This window comes from Stegodyphus dumicola, chromosome 3 (genome assembly GCF_044657685.1).
Source record: "Stegodyphus dumicola isolate Sdum_Otavi_A_Nest chromosome 3, ASM4465768v1".
NCBI lineage: Eukaryota > Metazoa > Arthropoda > Arachnida > Araneae > Eresidae > Stegodyphus > Stegodyphus dumicola.
Genome location: NC_140770.1, coordinates 130,899,012 through 130,920,155, shown reverse-complemented (window position 1 = coordinate 130,920,155; position 21,144 = coordinate 130,899,012). Strand labels below are relative to the sequence as shown.

The following is a 21,144-nucleotide window of genomic DNA, read 5'->3' as shown; positions in this document are numbered from 1 at the left end:
TTTTGCTCCAGGGAGAAACAATTGCTAATTTTTTTAATAATATCAAACATATAGCATCTTTTTTTGCTCTTTACCTTTTGTTTAATAAATAAGCTTTACAAATAAGTCAAATTTGTTTTGCTTCTAACTCTTCCTTTGTCTGATTTTGCATTATCCTTAATTTATGGACATGGGTGTATTTGATTTGACTGAAGCACAGTATCAAATTCTGTTCTGTATTCTCATAGGTAACCTTCAGTTCTTGTTTAATAACACTTTAAAATTCACTTATGGTGACTAAAACGAAACACGTGCTTACCTCTGTTGTTTAGTGTACCCTGAGGCTTATCTTATAAGGTATTTCTCCCACCTTCTTAGCATGCCTTCGTGGTGTAGTGGTCAGCACGTTCGGCGCGTATTCGACAAATCCGTGGTTCTAGTTCCGGTGAAAGCATTGCTTATTTTACATGATTCTAGCTTCAAAAAATACCTAATGTCTCTACAGGGACGCCCGTACTAAAAAAGGTGGTGGATGATGATTCTCTACCACCAGGATTTGGCGATTAGGTCCCTTAATCCCCAGTCGTCCTTTAAAAAGGGGAAGTGTATAAGGTATTTCTCCCACCTTCTTAGCATGCCTTCGTGGTGTAGTGGTCAGCACGCTCAGCGCGTATTCGAGAAATCAGTGGTTCTAGTACCGGTGAAAGCACTGCTCATTTTGCATGACTCTTGCTTCAAAAAATATCTAATATCTCTACAGGGGCGCCCGAACTAAAAATAGGTGGTGGATGATGATTCTCTACCACCAGAATTTGGCGATTAGGTCCCTGAATCCCTAGTCGTCCTTTAAAAAGGGAAAGTGTATAAGGTATTTCTCCCACCTTCTTAGCATGCCTTCGTAGTGTAGTGGTCAGCACGCTCGGCGCGTATTCCAGAAATCTGTGGTTCTAGTACCGGTGAAAGCACTGCTCATTTTGCAAGACTCTTGCTTCAAAAAGTATCTAATATCTCTACAGGGGCGCCCGAACTAAAAAAAGGCGGTGGTTGATGATTCTCTACCACCAGGATTTGGCGATTAGGTCCCTGAATCCCCAGTCGCCCTTTAAAAAAGGGGCAGTGTATAAGGTATTTCTCTTCGCCTTCTTAGCATGCCTTCGTGGTGTGGTGATCAGCACACTTGGCGCGTATTCGAGAGGTCATTGGCTCGAGTCCCGGCGAGGGCATTGCTCATTTTTCATCTCCCAAAAATCCTAATGCCTGTACAACCTTCTGGCGGGTTATGACAGATCTAAAAACAACATAATGTCTACATGCACTCAGTCGTAAGTAGTGCGGCTAAAATAATAATATTGAAAAAATGCAAAATTCAGATTGTTTAGTCAGGTGATTTTTAATGGGTTTTCTGATGAGATCATATTCGAACCTTATTTTGAAAAAGTGAGTTCAGTTTTTGTTTCAGTTCAGATATCATTTATACAAAATGCTTTTAACAAATTCCAGTACGATTAGCAATTTCTGGTTATCTAGCAACGAAATTCGGTTTATTTCTGCCTTGCAAAGCTCTCGTGTGAACAGCTGTTGTAGTAATTTTCTGTTTTCTTTCTTCTTCATCCCAAAACAAAGTTCCCTCTAGGCTTCCTCGCAATCCTATTCAAGCAGGATTTCCAATTCTTCAGTGGTAATAAAAAACTAAGAAATAAGTTTCCCTACCTGCTCTTTTGCTTGTTTTCTTTGCTTATGCACAGATAGACCTTTTTATATTTACGCTCTTCTGTGCGAGGCATTCGTTTCGAAAGGCATCATTGTATTTATTTAATTATTTTGCTCAATTTCGCTGTAAAACTAAGCATTCATGATTGATTCATGACAGACTAGAATTTATGAAATCTTATATTTTATATATTTTTAGACAGTGATACCCATTGAAAAGATTGCCGGAAAGAAGCCTGAGCTTTCTTTTCTTGTTGCAAAAGTAGATCGTGCCTTTTATACCTCGAAAGAGGTGAGCAGTTTCCTGCCTTAGCAAAATGAAATTCGTGTTTGCGATCATATGTCAGAAACTGATGCATGAAAAAAACGAAAGCAGCATTTAACAAGAATTAACAATGCGTGAAACATAAAACTTTAAATTTATCTTTTATGCAGTCTCGCGTATTCAGTTCTCAGAATGTTGTCATTCGATAACAATTCGGATGGATTCTTTAATTCATTTTTCATCAAATTTAATTTATATGTTACTGATTAACGAAACAATTAAAAAATTCATTAATTTCTCAGGAATTTTAATATTTACTTTTAATTATTATAATGTATAAAAAATTACAAAAATACTGTTAATTTATAAAATATCAAATTGAGAGTTTTATGAACAGTTGACACCTTAATATAGTTAATAAAACATATTTTTAACGCCATATGTTACGCAGCTAAGAAATCATTTGCGTTTTAAATTTTTTACTACAATCCATCATTAAGTTAAAAAAATTTGTTTACATTTTTGGAATTGTTAAAGTTAACTTCAGGCCCACCAGCGGCCGAGCGGTAAAGTCGCTGAACACTGGTAGTTCGGTCTGAGGTTCGAATCCCGCGAACGGGTTGGCTGCATGGGTGTTTTCGTGGTTTTCCCCATGTGTAACGTGTTCCCCATGTGTACGAGCCAGTTTCCCTTAGAAAGTCCTCCACGAAGGCATCCCTCCCCTTAGGCAGATAGCCCTCGAGGCTTTGCCGTAATTAAATAACCTAACCTAAAGTTAATTTCATTTTCAAGAAGTTAAACTCCTATCTGAAATTGCAATTCCCTCCCGCCCCGCAACAGACATTATTTTTTTAATGCATAATGTAATATTTAGCTTATTGTTTTTATAATTAAAAAATAAAATATGGTTATTAAACATGCATTAACACTTAAATAGACTACTTAGGTGTTGGTCCTAATCGCTGGAACATACCATTTGCGATAGCAATTTATATACAGAGAAATCTAAAAATAATTTCATGAGCAACTTCTTTTCAAACTTCTAATAAATGTATGATTATTACTTATAATAATGTATTCTTTTATAATATAAATGTATTCATAATACCACCGAAATCCATATACATATATATATATATATATATATATATATATATATATATTTAATACAAGACATTTATAAACAGCATAAAAACATTGAAGTAACCTAAAATATTGTTCATTCCAGTACATAAAAAATGTTTTTCTCTTTTAATGTTGAAATTTGTCTGTTTAGAAAATTTTGTTATTTTTTAGAATGGCTTAATCTGATCTGTTATTTAATCCTATATTTAAAAAGAATTAAAATGAATTTGCAAGAAACAAAATAACATATTTTAAGATACCATTCAAAGTAATAATTCTAATAGCGAAAATTGAAAAGTAACTAAAATATGTGTTGAATTAACATAAGAAAGTAACGTATTACAAATTTGCAAACCTCTTGGTAATGTAGCATCTACACCATCATTTTTATTCCAAAGAGGCTTTGTCCCTGAAGGATTATGGTTTTCGTTTTGCCATTTTGCGACTTTAAAAGACTGTATCACTTTTCAAACCATTACCACCAAATACTATCGCCCTGTATTATATTTAAAGAAATTAAATAATGAAGAGTCTGCATAAATATATGTACGTTTCTTACACTGTGATAAAACAACGGTACCTAGAGCCCTCCAGTTTTGAATGACGTAATCCTACTGCGAATATAGGCACCTGAAAGCCTAAATTTGAAATTTGGAATTTGTTTTATTATCGATTCACATTTTGTAAAACTTTAACGAATTTTTGATTAACAAACTCAACGATTTAAAAGCGAGCAATGGCAACACTCTACTGGGGGGAAACCTTTTTTATCTCCAGCGCGCGGAGCTGTGTATCGGAAATTCTAAAGATGTGCTCATTTTAAAACTATTTTGAGACATTGCTGTTGAACTGAATTTTATGGTTTTAGTGCAAAGAACATTGTACATGATTTTTAATATATGAAGGTAACACACAAAACGTTAAAAAAAAATCTTTAGACGTTATTTAAAATCTGAAACCTTTCAGATTTTTTTTCAGTCCAAAGTGGCAGTTTGCCCTGATTGACTATTATTTTTCGTTTTGGCATTTTGCGTTGAAAACTTTAAAAGGCTGTATCACTTTTCAAAGTTTTGCTACTAAATATTATCGCACTGTATTATATTTAAAGAAATTAAATAATGAATAATCATCAGGAATGTATGTATGTTTCTCACACTGTGATAAAACAACGGTAGAACCATCAAAATTTGAATAATGTAACGGGCATGTGGAAGCTCTAATTTGAATTTGAAATTTATTTTAGTATCGATGTCATATTTTGTAACACTTCAACGAATTTTTGATGAACAAACTAATCGATTTCAAAGCGAGAAATGGCAACACTGTACGAAAGAGGAAAACATTTTTATCTCCAGCGCGCGAGTCTCTGTATCGGAAATTCTAAAGATAAGCTCAATTTAAAATTATTTTGCGATATTACTGTTGAACTCGATTTTATGACTTAAGTGCGAAGAACATGATATTTATTAAATAAAGGTAACGCACAAAATGTTAAAAAAAGCACGTTTGGACGTAATTTAAAATCTGAAATTTAGTTTTTTTTAAAATTCCTTTGACCAGCAAGCTGAAGAGGACTTAACCCAGTGAATCAGCCGTTGTGTGGATGGCCGAAAAGAAAGAAAGGCCTTTTTATCATTCTGAATCAACTAACAAGTGTGTCTAATTTAATGAACTCAGAACCTCAAAGGTTCTTCGTTGAAAAGTCTTCAGATATACATTGCTTAAAAATTTTATCTGATGTTTTAAATAAAAGTACATCTGACATTTCATTTACCCCGGGGCAGAAGTAACCGGACATTGTCTAAAAAAGAATTTAAGGTTCGCTATGACTAAGCAAGGAAAAAATTACTATCACACTCTATCAGCATAAGCAAAACTCTCCACTGAAAATGTAAAAAGGAAAAGGAAAATGCAAGGAATTATAATAGGGACAGCAGATGAATGCCGTAGTATTTGGAGTTGTCCTTAACCCTAATAATCCGTAATTTAACTGTACATAATCAAGAATATGTAAACATTGTATCATTACATAGCAGAATAAAATATGACCTATTTTTAATGTGAGACAAGAACGAAGATATTATTCAAGTTCTCTTATAAATGTTATACTTCAGTGCAACTTACCTCTTTTTATTTTTTCTTCTTCATTACTCGTGATGTTTATTTTACTGTTATTTATCAGTCAGTCTTTAGTTTTGAATAACGATTTAATTTATGTAAACAAAAAAATTTATTTTCCGGATTAAAATGCTTCGAAATACATGTAAAATATTAAAAGTTTTTTGTTAATTATTAATATGAGTTAATTCCTCTTTTTAACTACTCTAGGATTATCCGCCTTTGAATTAACCGTAGATATCATCTCCGGCATTATTCTGGTTAATGGGGAGTTGATTATATAATATACGAATAGGAAAAACTCAACCTGTTTTTATTAGAAATATCAGAACACTACGTAAACAAACACCATGCGAAACTAAAATGGGAAATTGCACTTCTTATGAATAAGAAGTGAGAGCATTTGTTCAAACTTACCAAACAATGGTGGAATCCTCTTTTCTGAACAATCTGCTGTCTGCACATGTCCGACGTGTCCGAGAAGGCGATAAACTTGTCTCTCTGCTACATCATCGCGGCCACAGGTATCAAAGATGTAGACACCTACACAAAGAAATCTTTGTATAAAAATAACTCGACTATTTTTAAACATTAGAATCATCTATGATGGAATAAAGTTTACATCAAATACGACCAGTTTACGTGCAGGCTTTGTTTAAAAATGATATATGTGTTTAATGTCAAAAGATAAACTTAAACTGAACAATTTTTAAAGAAAGAATGCAGTTCGAATTTGATGAATTCTAATTTTATTTTTAAATAAGTTTATAAATTTAAGTTTATTTTTCTATATTAAAATTTTTCCCTTTAGAGACAAAATTTTAAATCTATCTCAACTCGATTTTAAAATAAAAATAACAGAAGAGCAGGCAAGAAAAGAACAAAGAATAATAATCTACCTATTATATTGAAGGCTCCACGTTTTCCGAAAGAAACAACACTACTTCACTTTCATAGAAAGAAAACTTCGAATTCCATTGTTTTCTCTAACCCCTTTCCTGCATTTATGTTTTGAAACTATAAAAAGGAATTAATTTTAGATATTCCTTGTATGTTAATGGTCTATTAGTGTCGGAATGAATAAAAACAAGTTGAATACTGATGTTCAACTGGGTTCAGTTCCAGCGAGTACGCACAATGGGTATTTTCGAGTTTCATCGTGAGTTTCCCTTCGAATATCCTCCACGAACAATCTTTCCTTAGGTAAATAGTTTTCGTACACTTTGCTTTAATAAACTAACTAACCTTGGATGTTAAACTGGACAGGCGTTCTTAACATCTTTCTCCCAATCTTACTGTAAAGGTTTACATTAATATACTCAATAATCTTATTATTTTACCTCTATTTTCAATTCAGCGTTCGTCAGTGCCTACCAGGATGAAACATGGTTAATGAAATTAAGCTCTCAGTTCGAGAAAGAGTCTTGCCAGCTATCTCTGGCCATTTAACTCCGCTAAATCCCCCTGCTACTGAAGTGACTCATCGGCTTTAGCTTCACTAACCGAACAAAGCTTAGTAGAGGGTCATTACTTTGTATTTACTATTTTAATTTGACAGAAACATTTGTTCTGAATTTCTTACTAGCAATAGGTACTCTGTTATATTTTTTATGTTTTATGTAACCGTCAGGCTGATATGCAAATAAAAAGGTTATTTTAAACTTCCATCTGAGTTTGTATTTTACTGTACTTCGGAAGTAAGACGGACGTTAAATTATTTGTGTGTGTTTGTGGTTTTGGAGTTGACGTTTAAAGAAGCTTGGAATCGTACAGCATAGACCTTCACCTAACGTGGTCATCATTAGCATGACTTCCAAATAGCTTTAACTCAGTTATGACTCCAGTTTATTCTCTGTGTGAATGCGTAACAGGAGGCAGGTTGACGAGTGTCACTCCAGAGCCCATAGTCAGCTTGACCATGATGTACTGGAAGTCTTCATCTCAATGGGGCTTAAACGCGGAAACGAATGTCACAAAGAATTTGAAGAAATATAAATTTGTGTAAACACATAAGAAACCTTGGATAATTAGCCTTTATTAAATTATAATAATGTATAATACTGGTATAGGGACTTTCCAGACATAGTGTACAAAAATACTCCTGGGAAACTCAGATATTTATTTCTGCCTCTTTTAAAAATTACTTCGTGGCTATATAATTTTAATGAAGTGGTTCATTACCAATGTTGAGATCCTGAGCATCTTCCTTTCGGAAATTGGCCTGATAAGCCGCCCAGACTGCGGCCATTGCACGTTGTACTGCCTCTGGCCTCAGTGGACCGCATCCTTCAGTTCCATTAGCAGGAGGACCGTGCACATTAGACAAAAAGCCGATATTGACTTGCCCAGGATAGATGATAGGGGCTGGATCAGTTCGTAGCTCCTGGCTCGTACAAGAGACGATGAGCAGCAGCAAAACCAGGCGAATCATCTTGCTGTTAAAATTAGATACAGTGATATTAACAACATGTTCAATATTTAAATACTTTATAAGGTGTTTCTCACGCCTTCTTAGCGAGTCTTCGTGGTGTACTGGTTTGCACACTGGGCCATGATTAGCAGTTCAATTCCCAGCGAAGACGATTGCTCATTTTTCATTTTGCCTGCTTCTAAAATACCTAATGTCTCTACAGTGTCACTGTAGAGACATTAGGTATTTTTTGAAAGCAGGAGTGATGAAAAATGGGCAGTCGCCTTCCCCGGGAATAGAACAACGGACCTCTGAAATACCGGCCCAGTGTGCAAACCACCACACCACGAAAGCTCGCGAAGAAGGCGGGTGAAATACCTTATAACTCGTATGGCTATCTAATACATTTTAACAAAGACAATAAAATTATAGTATACAAAATGAACATGCGGATATGACAGACAATATTTCTTTTTCTTACTGCAAACTCAATGGAAGCATTATTTAGACATTTTAAAAACAAAATTATTTAATGTAGATGTAATATAGATGGCAGTGATAAACACCATTTGTGGATGATCGGTAAGTCCTAGAAACCCCGTTGTTTTAACTTTCTTATGGTGGGAGTCGATACAGGGTAAAGTACAAACAGTACATTACCCTGTATCGACTCCCACCATAAGAAAGTTTGGATCGACAGCTCCTCATTTCATAAGTGGCTTCTTCGTTTTAATAGTCGAATGGTGGCTCATGATAGGCATGTTCTTGTGCGATTGGATAGGTATAGACTTGTAAAACACATGATCTGAACTTGACCAATGTAAAGGTGCACTACCCTCCCGAGTTCAACAAGTCACCTTCAGCGTTATTGTTTTTATGAAGAAGTCTTCTCGCAATGTAACTAGTAAGCAGCAATTTCAACTGCTGAAAAAGAGACGGAAATGCCAACCTGGAGCGTGCTTGATAATAAAAGCTATCGCTTTCATCACAACACATACGTAATTGTTTTAGAAAACCCTGAAGACATAAAGACGCTAAGTCCTGTTGAAAACTTAGATGATGACAACGATACCACTTCACGTGATGAATGGAATATTCTACAAGACGTTGCGAACCGTAGTGCTAGTTTTGGGGAGTTTTTTAATGCAGATGACGATGTGGCGGTGTGTCCTTAAGTGAAATAGGATATACAAGCAGTCGTCTGTGAGGTGCAAGAAATAGCATCACAAGAAAATAAGGAGAACAATATCATTCTGCCCACCCGCCAGGAAGTGTTGCACACCTTAGATACTTTACAGTCCTTTGCCGCAACTCCTGAATTAACCGCTGGTTTTACAGAAGGCATGAATACAGTTGGCCGTGAAATTACCAGATATTTTCGTTCTCGTCTGTGGCAGCGCAGTACACAGAAATCTTTCTTCAGAAAAATATCTGGGACATTTTCTTAAGTTACAGTGCAATAATTAATGTAGTACTCCAGTGTTTTCTGTGATGATATACTAAAATACGTATGCACGTTATATACGTTTATATGTTACATAGGACATACGTATGTAAGACGTATGTACATATACACTGTAAGTGGTTAGTGCGTAGAAAAAGCAATTTGTCAAAAATAAAGTTGGGTCTCCCAGTTAATGAGAATTAACACGAACTCTTAACTTTTCAGTTGCTTGAATTCGTGTTAAAGATGCTTTACTATAAGACTGCCCAAAAAATAGTACCTCTACACTAAAAATAAATAAATAAACAAATAAATCTGATAGCCGTCAGATTTTATATTACGCTCAAAGGGGCGTTCTTTTCATATACAAGTTTCGAAAGCAGGTTCGAGAGTGTTTGGGCTAATATCCTTTTGGGCTAAAATATTTAAAAGCAGCATATCTTTAGAATTTCAGGTGGACCATAGCGCGCACTGGTGATAAAACTGCTCGCTTTGAAATAATCGAGTCTGCTAATCAAAAATTCGTTAAAATTTTACATAATATGAGACAGATTATAAAAAAAAAAATTTAAATTCAAAATTCGGGCTTGCAGTTGCCCACATTCGTTAAAATTTGATGGCTCTAGATATTGGTGTTTTTTTTTACAATGCGAGAAACATTCACGCAGATTCTTCATTGTTTAATTTATTTAAATATATCTAATATAAGACGAAAATATTTGGTTGTAACAATTTTAAAAGGGATTCAACGCTTTTAGTGCGTTTCGAGACTAATAGCTCTTCTGGACTAAAAATAATGTTTATAAAATTTTGTAATAAATTAATTAAACAGTGAAAACTGGTTTCATTAGAACGTTGGAATGCATATTGTGCACAGGAACTAATTAATATTTTTTTATTAAAATATTATTTAAAATTTTTGAGGTGCTTATATGTCTCATTGTAAAAGATAAAAAATTTTCTTGTGATGCACAAGAAGCTCAAAATAAAAGCTGAAAGTTTTTGCAATTTTTTAGTCCAAAGGGGCCATTTTCCAGAACTACAAGCATTATTTTACTTTTCAAATTGTTGCCACCAAATATTATCTCTCTGTATTATATTTAAAGAAATTAAATAATGAAGAATCTGCATAAATGTATGTATATTTCTCGCATTGTGATAAAACAACGGTACCTAGAGCCACCCAGTTTTGAATAACGTAATCTTCCTGCGAATATATGCATCTAGAAGCCAAAATTAGAAATTTGGAATTTGTTTTATTATCGATTTCATATTTTGTAAAACTTTAACGAACTTTTGTTTAAGAAACTCAAGGATTTTAAAGCGTGCAATGGCAACGTTGTACAGAAAAAAACATTTTTATTTCCGGCGTTTGAGACTGTGTTTCAGAAATTCTAAAGTTATGCTCAATTTAAAATTATTTTGCGATATTGCTGTTGAACAATTTTATGGTTTAAGTTCGAAGAACATGATATTTAATGAATAAAGGTAACACACAAAGTGTTACTAAAACGTCCTTTTAGACGTAATTTAAAATCTGAAACCTGTCATATTTTTTTTTTTTTAATTACTTATTAACGTTTCGTTAAAAATTGTTTTATACTGTTCGGAATCATCAAATATTGGAAGACGTGAATTTGTAACTTTTTTTTTAATTAAAACATTCGCTGCAATGATTACAGTTAAAATAACGACAAGTAAATGAAAGTCCTCGGTAAGTAACAGACCCTTTACCTTTATTTATTATGAAAAGTATTAATAAGTAAATGTAATCCTAAACTGAAAATTTTAATTAATTTCAAATCGCTAGACTGTCACATCAGAAATGCAGTCCCTGAATGATGATAAATGACCCTGTTCTGTTTGTTGGAAATCTAAAGAAGATGATCAAGAGCATTCTTGTAAGGGATCCTCCACTTACATTCCTTCCTCATCTAAACGAAATAAAGATCATCAACAGGGCGTAATCGGCACAGAGATAAACTTAAGCACGGAAGTCACGGTTTATTCCCCTCCATACAAAGCCATTCTTTTCCATGTTTTCCGTAAAGAAATGAAAAATGATCATCCACCTTTTTTATTTTATTGTTTTTGGTTCGTTAACATACAGTTCGAGATGTTGCCATTTTGTATCGTATGAAAATAATGTTTCAGTTCTCTGATATTTCGGAACAACACATAGTTTAGAATAAATTGAAGAAACCGGTTCTTGTTTTTCAAATCTTTCTATCGGTCATCGCTCATCTATTCAACCTCGAATATACAGTCAAAGGGAACGCTAGAGCAGCGCCTTTTTAAGACAACAAAAATAGATAAATAAAAATAAACTAATAAAGTGGTGGTTTAAGGCACAGAACAGTTTTTGAAAAGCAAAATAAAGCCAAATTCTTTTTTAACGTGTTATAAAATAACAAATTCGTAATGGTTAATTTTTTCATCAATATATAAAAAAAAAATCATAACCATTAGTTCCCTTAGAAAGTCCTCCACGAAGGCATCCCTTCCCTTAGGCAGATAGCCCTAGTGTGCTTCGGCATAATTAAATACACTAACCCCTCTTCTCTGTAACAGAGTCAGTAGATACTAAGAAACAATGAATTCACTAAATCATTCAAATAATATTTGACGTTGCAGATTGGTCCGAAAGTTTCCGATTAAGTCAGATGATTTGCGACTCCTTTACCAAACCAGAAGCTATTTTTTGTTTCAGTAAAAACAAATTTATCATTGTTGAGCTCATTTTACCAAGTGTATGAGACTGCAATGATCATTTTAGTATCATTTTAGTGCATAGTTTTCCTTTTGTTTCAGTATGGAAGGGTTTCAAAAATTAATGGGATGTTAAAGACAGATGTTCATATTTACAGATGATATTTATAATTAGATTCATATTTACAGATGATATTTATAATTAGATTCATATTTACAGATGATATTTATAGTTCATATTTACAGATGTTAATATTTGAAAGAATAAAATTGAAATTAAATTTTGAATTCGTACGGGTAGGAGCGAAAAAAAGAATTATGCGATTGTTGCAAAAATTAATCATCAGCTAAGCAAATTAACAATGCAAAATAAATTTATTGGTAAACTGCTTTTTCGTTGGATATAAGTTGTTAATACATTACTTTTGTCTGTTAAAGTATTTAAAAGATAATATTTTTGATAATGCATCTTGATAATTCGATCAGATATTTCGACGCCTGGTGGGTGAATTAATTGCGTTTTCGTAGTATATTGAATAGAACAGAACATATTGATGGTTTGGTGATCAAGACTCCATTGTGCTTACTAGTAATACACAGCTTTCAACATGATAATTATTTGTTTATGCTTAATTAATAGGCATTTCATTTGCTGTAAAATGCTTAAAGTTTCGTATAACATATAACTAAATCTTGAAGAATATTTTAGCGAGAGAAGAGCATTGGGATTTTATGTAATCAAGAATTTATCCGAAATACTGTGCATTCATTCACAAGCAATTAACACTATAGTTAACGTGCATTATGAAATTTAAATAAAAAATTATTTCTTTCCGCTAAAAATTATTTACTGTTGAGACTTGAAACGTCCAAAAAGCCTTCATGGAACTAACTGTTCCTCACACTCTGGATGATAACGTCAGTTTGAATTGGCCTTCAACATTAAATTTTAACATGATTTACCATTCCATCTGAAAGCGAGGATAATTTGCAAGTTAAAATCATTATGTATGCTTGCACTGTACAGCATCATCACCTGGCTCAGATTTAAACGTGCTCAAGGATAATGAGTCGTGGGTGACCTTACCGTCCACAAGTCCTTCAGGAAGACACAGCCGCAGGTTACAGGTCAACCGGTTTCCTGCTTGGGGTCAATGGGGCAAATGGTTGTGGTCTGAGTTTGCTTTGTAATTCTAGGTGGAGATGATGGGCATTCTTCTACGTAGTAGCCAAGAGGAAATTCTTTAAGCTGCCAACTTTAGCATACAAAATTAAATTTGAATTAAAAAACACCGCCTATGTTATTCACAAACTGAGTTTTGTTAAATGTCCAGAATATTCTGTCTAGCAGTAACAAAAAATGTCCCATGACATGCTTTTGTTAAAAACTGAAAATCATTTCTTTATAAATTGCATACAACTTTAATAATTCTGGAGGCCAGTCGGGCCATTAAATTTGACAATTATCTAACAGTTTGGATTTGTAACATCTTCATTCTTAAGAATCCACGGCGATTCCTCATTATTAATCTTATTCTCCTTAATGCCTTAATTTAAGCCGCGACTGTTTCATAACGGTGCTTTCTCATAGCGGAAAACAGGAATTTTCATAAGGGTGCCTTGGAATAAAAATAACCTCACCCTTATGGAAACAAGTTTCTATATTGTAAAAAAAAAAAAAAAAAAAAAAAAAAATTAAGAAGATACAAGCCCTTTTATGGCGGAGCACCGCTATGTGAACTCTAGTGCTCGTGATATTCCCAGAACCGAGAGTTTTCGAATAATTTATTTGAATATGACAAGGCATAGGAGGATTATCGGCTTAAAAGGAGGGATGTCTTCGTGGAGAATTTACTAAGGGGAATTAACTCGTATTCATGCTATACACGGGAAAAAACACGAAAAGATGAAGAACGAAAGAATGGAGCTAGCTCATTTTCTTGGATTCGAACCCACGTCGAACAACCAGGAATCTTAAAGATCATTAGTGAAGTATCATTGGGAGAACGCCTGTTTTGGTACATGGTATAATCTGGCCTTTCACATATTTTTGGATAGCTTGAACTGTCTGAAGTTGAATTTGTAAAACCATTTTGATAAGAGAAAATAGTGGAATCAAATTGGAGAAATCTGGCAAATAAGATGGTTTTTATATCAGGGGTATTTTTCCTAACCAAAGAAAGCAGAGTTTCTTTGCTTAAAAATGTGGCATCGTGGCGAGTATTTGACAGATGTTTCAATTCCGTTTGAATTGCAACATGAACGAAAGTACAGCGATCTCTAACAGCGAAACTGTAATACTGAAAGCTTTGCGCAGTAGCCTGATTGTTCCGCGAATATAAGAGCACACCGATAACTTTGGTATCGGTTTCATGCAAATCATGTTGCACTTAATCTTCACAAGAATGAAATTTATGATACGAGATTTAATCTTAAAATTAAGACATAAATTCATTTCATTAATATTTTTTCATTTAATTAAAAATATTTTAGTTGGAGACATTGAAAAACAGGTGTTTTCCCATTATCACTAATTCCACTTTGGAAAAATATATTCAAAGGCTTGTGTTTCATCTTTAAAATTATTCTGTAAATAAATTACTGCATCTGAAATCATTAACACAGAATCATATCATATTCATTCTGTTAGCTATTAAATAAATTGAAACAGTGTTTGTTTCGTTACCTCCGAGCTTTAACAGCAAAACTATTAAGTTCTGGTGAATAATCTGATTGGAAATACTATACATTTCCTTCCTTAATCTGTTTTGCAGTTACAGGTACAAGTATTAACTTCTTTCCTTATGATATTTGCGCGTCAGATGTAGCCATGAAGATAAAAATGAAAAAATAGCCATAAAGAGCCATGAAAGATGAAAATGAAACGAATTTAACGATAAAGTTAGATGCACATCCATAACGGATCATTACTTTTAAAGTAAAAGATTCCGGATAAAATGTGAACATCAAATAAGGCGATGAAATATTACCGCAGTTCGCAGTTCAATCAAAATCAATTGTTTACGATTTGCAAGTCGTAAAATCTAAAGTGCTTTACCATATTTAGAGCAAACTTAATAAAACTGCAATAGAGTTATTTTATTCCGCAACGCAACAATGGCGTTAAGCATGAAACCTAGTTCTCAATTCAATTGTGTCTAATGGCTGATATCTAACAATTATTGACCTTTGCTATCGAAACTACAAGTAGAACAAAATATTTTATATAGTTTACAATTAATTTAAGTAAAATAAAATTAATTTAAAATTATTTATTATAAATGCTCAACGGAGGACATCAGATTAGATATAAATACATATTCTTAATTTATTTTATAAATTCCCTATTTCTTATTTTTAGTTGTTCGTTTAAGTCTCCAAAATTGGACTTTGATTTAATGCTGGTCCAACGCAATAAATAGCCCTTCTGAAAAGTGTTTATCTTGTGTACAACTTGATATTTAGAAAAGTATATTATGGTAGTTACTACTATATATCCCAATACTATTGAAAAATCCAATTTAAGCACATGTATTACAAATTTCCCTGCATTTGAACCCTTTCTGATCAGAATTTCAATATTTAGATCTCCCTTCTGTTTTGACTCATAATTTAGTCTTTCAGGCAAGGATCAAAATGAAATCAAAGTATTAAAGGTCCTTAAATTAGGGCCTGCCATAATGAAAGATATATGCTAGTCTAGTTTATAGTTTAATCTTTAAACTTTGTTTTTTAAAAGAAAATGTCTTTCCTTATTTTTACATCAAGGTGTAGTATTTAGAACAGTTTAATAATTCTTCTCAGAAAATACCTTTGCTCTAACTTGCTCTTATTTGTAAGGACATCTTATTACACTCAGTGAACTTCCGATTAACCGAAGGCGTGCTAAACGACCTGCAGACTGAAAAAAATATGTTAAGTAAGCTTATTAAAATATAAGGTATTATTGCGTGCGTACGGGTTCGTAATAAAATTGAATGCACAAATCAGATAAAAAGTGAATAAAATTTATTCTTATCACAACAGCTAAAACAAACTACTTAAATTGCTTCAGAGATGTTCGTACGATATCGCAATATTTCACAGTAGTTATCTCTTAAACTACTAAACCGTTCAACAGAACTTAATTCAAAACAGATAAAGCTAATCCGATCTCACCGCGAATTCGCTACCATCAACAACCAAAAACAAATATAGCTTCTCATTTTGGTTTGCAACAAATTATTGAAAGAATATGGTTGAAATATTTGATTTAGAAGTCTTGGTATCTTCCTGTACATTTCGTATGTGGTCTACATAATGCTCTCAATTTATGTAATATATTTTTGGTATTATGTAGGCTGTGGAGAGGCATATAAAAGAAAGCATATCTTGTAAAAGCTTCTCTAAAGCATGTACAATTGTTTGAAGAATTTATCCCATAGGAAACATTAAATTACTAACAATAAGTATTAATTTTCAATTCATTGATAATAATCTAATGGACAATAACGCATAACAATATGCATAAAAGAGGAAGTTAAGAGTAGAACACAATTTCTTCTTCGCGAATGCAGAAAAAATCGATTACGATCGGCTGCACCGCATTATCTAAGATCGATTTGTTTTCCTACAAGAACAACAAAGCTGAGAACAAGTATAAAATTCGTTTTCATGCCGGAGGGCTAAACAATTCCGCATAGCGAGAAACATTATAAGCATTAGAGACACAGACTTAAGACAGACAGGTTAAGAGTTTTCCTAAATTTTTTGGCAACATATTTTCCGTTCATCAAAGAATAAGAAATTTCCTTAGCAGATCCAAAATTAGCGAGCAATTTCCTTTTGCTTTTGTTTCTTCCCATTTTTTTACTTTTGATTAGATGCGCACAGTTGGAAAATGTGGCATAGGGTGAGCACTGTAAAGAATCTGTGATTAGGAAGCTGAACGTCAGCCAGAAAAGGATCGGTACTGCATTTAAAAATGCGACATCAATCCGATTCATTATAAATATTAATTATTATTAGCATTATTATTATTATTATTATTATTAAATTCTTATCTTCTTGACTGCGTGCCTTTGTCTGCGCTACGACAATGCCGATTATAAGCCAATTTCTAGCCGTGCCATATTGATGTTATGTTGGTACGTATTCTAAATAACATCAGTCCTGTCAAATGTGTCTTAGTCTCTTTTTACTCATTATTATATCCTAATACGACGGTTTCAATCCTATACCATATTGATGTTATGTGGGTAGATATTCTAAATAGTATCAATCCTGTCAAATGTGCCTTAGCCCTCTTTATACTTATAAGGTATTTCTTTCACCTTCTTGGCCAGCCTTCGTGGTGTAGTTGTCTGCACGCTGAGCCGGTATTCCAGAGGTCCGTGGTTCGATTCCTGACGAAGGCGGTTGCTAATTTTTTCATCTTTCCAGCTTTTCCAATTAACTTAATGTCTCTACAGTGGCGCCCGAACTAAAAGGGTGTTGGATGAGATTCTCCACAACTAGGATTTGGCGATTGACTCCCCCTAAAATAAATAAATAAATAAATAAAATAAAATAAAAAAAGGGGGGAAGAGAAAAAAACAGTCGCCCTTTAAAAAGCGGAGTATATAAGGTATTTCTTCCGCCTTCCTCGCGTGCCTTCGTGGTGTAGTGGTCAGCACATTGAGCCGGTATTCCAGAGGTCCGTCGTTCGATTCCCGTCGAAGGCAATTGATCATATTTCATCTTGCCTGCTTCCGAAATTTCTAATGTCTCTGCACACTCATTATTACATCATTATTGAATTTGCTTAAGTTGCTTGGATCATATGCTGGTCGATCGTATTCCGGTGCTTTTGGTAAGGCCTTCCTGAAAGCAACCATTTCTCCACAGTAGAGTTGTCCATATTGCATAGAAGAATGGTGGCCAGAACCTACTCCAAAGAGAAGTTGGACCTCTATTTTCAACCCCGATTTTGAGGGAGAGCACTTCTCCGGGATTCGAACCCAGGCTTTTCTGTACTTCAGTAGGCTACCCTAACCACTATGCCGTCTGGACGACTCTCCTCAGTACTGATCATGTGTTATAAGGATTTTATGAATTAATTCTAGAGACGTACTTTATTCTAGTTCATTTTACAATATTGAGTTTTTTTATAAGTTGTAGTTTAGCGGCAACTTAACGTCGAGCCAACCCATCGGTACAATTTTACCAACAGCATTTGTGCATTTCATGCTCTTTGTGTCATATGTCTGGCAATTTTTATAATGTCTCGAAATTTTGTCAGTTTTCATAATTATAAGGTTTCATTACGTTAATCTAACCAATTATTATGATTTAGATCATTACTATCACTTTTCTCTTTTCGTTTTCCTACCAGAACGCAAATTAGATTAGTAGTATTAAAAGTGAGGTTTTCGGATTGTAAGACAGAGCGTGTTTCTGGCTCTCGAGGCCACGTTACTAAGTTTCTGCTAACTCAGATGAGATTATATTCTTCGACTTTGCATTATAGTTGCAGATATTTAAATTAGTACGCTAAAGATAACTTTGAACCAACTTCGCGTTAAATCAATTGTGTAGCCTTGGCTATTAGACTTAGTTTTAAGTCTTGAAATTGACTGTTACTTTAATTTACATCGCCATTACATTGACTGTTACTTTAATTAAGTAGCTGGCTGCATTTGTCAAGCACGAGACGTCCATTAAAATTCCAGTTCTGATTTAATAAAAAGGTTTGTTAAACTTTCTTAAAACTTCACAGTTCTTTTTAGACGCAATGATAATTTGCTCTACGTCTACACGGAGTATGGACTTAAGTTTATACTACCAAAGAACATCAAACTCTGCAAATTAAGATAGAGAAGTTACTTTAACAACAGTCGTCGGACGGATGCTAATTGGTCAGTGACATACAGTATCTAATTAGGAATTGTTTCATATCGGTGACCTGTCCCAAGGTTCCAGCACCTTTATGGAAGTCGACCACAGTTCGAAGAATTAGAAACCTTCATAAAGATAACCCTGTTATAAAGCTTGCGTCTTGCTTACAAAGATCAGTTTTTAAGTTATAAAAAGCAATCTGCATAAAAGTGAAGGCAAATTTATGGCTAAGCTAGTAGGATTTCAGTTGTCTAGGCTGATCAACAGAGCTAACGAAAATTCCACTTTCGTAGCATTGCCCCAACATAAAGATGCCCTTCTTTTTCATGAAGAATATTTTTTTTTTTCAAGCTAGAAAGTTATCTTCATAAGAATGCAGGCTCCTTTATACCGGGTTTCTTTATGAAGACTTTAGTTTTTTAGTACAGTAATTTCCTTGCTTAAAGATACCGGCGATTTGCATAAAGGTGATCACATCTTTATATTACTTTTTTCAAATTAGAAACCGATCTTCATAAAAGTCCGGACACCCTTATGCCACGGAACTCCTATGAATGTTTTAGGCTTTTAGAAAAGGAAGGACTTGCATAAAGGTGTGCGCACCGTTATGAAGACATCCTATTGATCGAGCACCGTTATGAAGGTAAAGGTAAAGGTAAAAGTATGGGGAACATCAGCGATGTACCATAGGTCAACTGGTAATGCCTTCCCATACTAACTTTTTTTTTTTTTTTTTTTTAATACTAACTCTTTTTTTTTTTTTTTTTTTTTTTTTAAAGGGAGGATTTGCAAGTTTTATAGGAATTTACATATAGACTAAAGCTTTTCAAAAGGTTTAGAGTTTGCCTATTATGGTACTTTGTGCAATCCCACAGTACGCCCCGCATCCAGTATTTATTAAAAATAATGATGTAGGACATAAGTAGATTACAAAACAGTCGGAATACAATTTGAGATTCACAAGATAAATTGAACATCTGATTTGGTGCAATAAAATAGGAGATAAACATAATTAATAAACAGATAAACATAATGAGATAATTATAATTAGTACTGGCAACACAGTGTTAAAATGAATTGTAATAATAATGATAAAGAGGTGGGTGTCCATGGGTTATTTCAGATATATTGGTTTATTGCAGTTTATAACGTTCACGAGCGGAGCCATTTTTTTCCATAATCACAGCATGTAAAAGTTCACTAAGCAGTATGTGGATTTACACTTGACAGAGATCTAGGCCTTAGGAAAAGTGTCGCTGCATAATTTTCTGAAACTTTGGATACTGATGTTTATCTTTAAACCTTTGGAATGCCAGGAGATCAGTTCTTGGGGATTTTATGTGAATATCCTCAGTTAAGGGGCATGAGAAAGTGTAATGATCAGGAGTTCAATGTTCCCCACATATACAGATATCAGAATTTGCCAAATTTCTTCAAATTTCAAATTTCCGTAGAAATATGTGGGGAAGGGTCCATGTCCTGTTATAAAGTAATTTAGTGAAAGATTCGAGTACAGAGATGCGAAGCTTACATTGGGGATCAAGAAGACATCCTATCAAGTCTTACGTGCGTATAATGTATTTTCTCCCTTTTCAAACTTCGGGGTGAAACGCTAGCATACTCGGCGCGTATTCGAGAGATCCAGGTTCGAGTTCCGACGACGGCATTGCACATTTTTTTACATCTCCTGCTTCAAAATAGCCTTATGACTAGTGGCGCTTGGACTAAAAAAGGTGGTGGACAATAGTTCGTCACCACCATTATTTGGCGATGGGGGTCCCCTAATCCCCAGTCGTCCTTTAAAAGGGGGAGTATGTAATGTATTTTCTCCCTTCTTCCAGCATGCCTTCGTAATGTAACGGTAGCAAACTCGGCGCGTATTCGAGAGGTCAAGGTTCGAGTCCCGGCGAGGGCATTGCACATTTTTCACATGTCCTGCTTCAGAATAACCTAATGACTTTATGTATGTTACCTAATTTTATGTACAGTTAATAATGTCCATTCCATGAAGTTTACTTTATTGTTAGAATCTGCTATATACAGTGAATCTTTTTTAACATGACCATCTAAGGTTCTAGATAATTTTGGTCTTCTGCCAAGATGGTTGTTTTAGAGAGATAATATTCAGTACCTATGTTCTCAAAAATATTGGTCACTGTTAAAGATAGTCATCTAAAGGAGGAGTTTCAAGAAGAGTGTTTACTGCATTTTATACATTTAACACATAAAATAGTAATTTTTTGCTATATTCCCCAATTTTCTCATATTGATTTCAAATTTTAATTTAGAAACTGTATAATTCCCTTTAAATATTTAAGAAATACTTCAAATAAGAGAATTATTTGAAGTAGAAACGAAAAGGAATTTTATAAGGATAATATGATCTTCTTTTTGTACGTATGCTTCTAGTATTGCTGTTAGAGCATCCAGCTAGAAAATAAAATATATACACACACGTAGCGTAAAATGTCGACTTAGGAAATGGTCTGCTACTCCAGAAGTGACTTTCTATCCTTAATGTGTATATTT

The 21,144-nt window shown here is 33.9% G+C and overlaps 1 protein-coding gene across 2 annotated transcripts in view; it reads right to left on the bottom strand.

Moving 5' to 3' along the window:
* Nucleotides 1–21,144, bottom strand: part of LOC118183048 (uncharacterized) — a 204,291-nt gene that overhangs the window by 52,430 nt on the left and 130,717 nt on the right. For both annotated transcript variants that reach the window (XM_085813322.1, XM_085813323.1), the window contains 2 exons: nucleotides 7,379–7,632; nucleotides 5,615–5,740 (listed from right to left, as the gene is read on the bottom strand). In XM_085813322.1, the coding sequence (XP_085669448.1) occupies nucleotides 5,615–5,740; nucleotides 7,379–7,632 (380 nt within the window). The remainder of the gene's footprint in view (nucleotides 1–5,614; nucleotides 5,741–7,378; nucleotides 7,633–21,144) is intronic.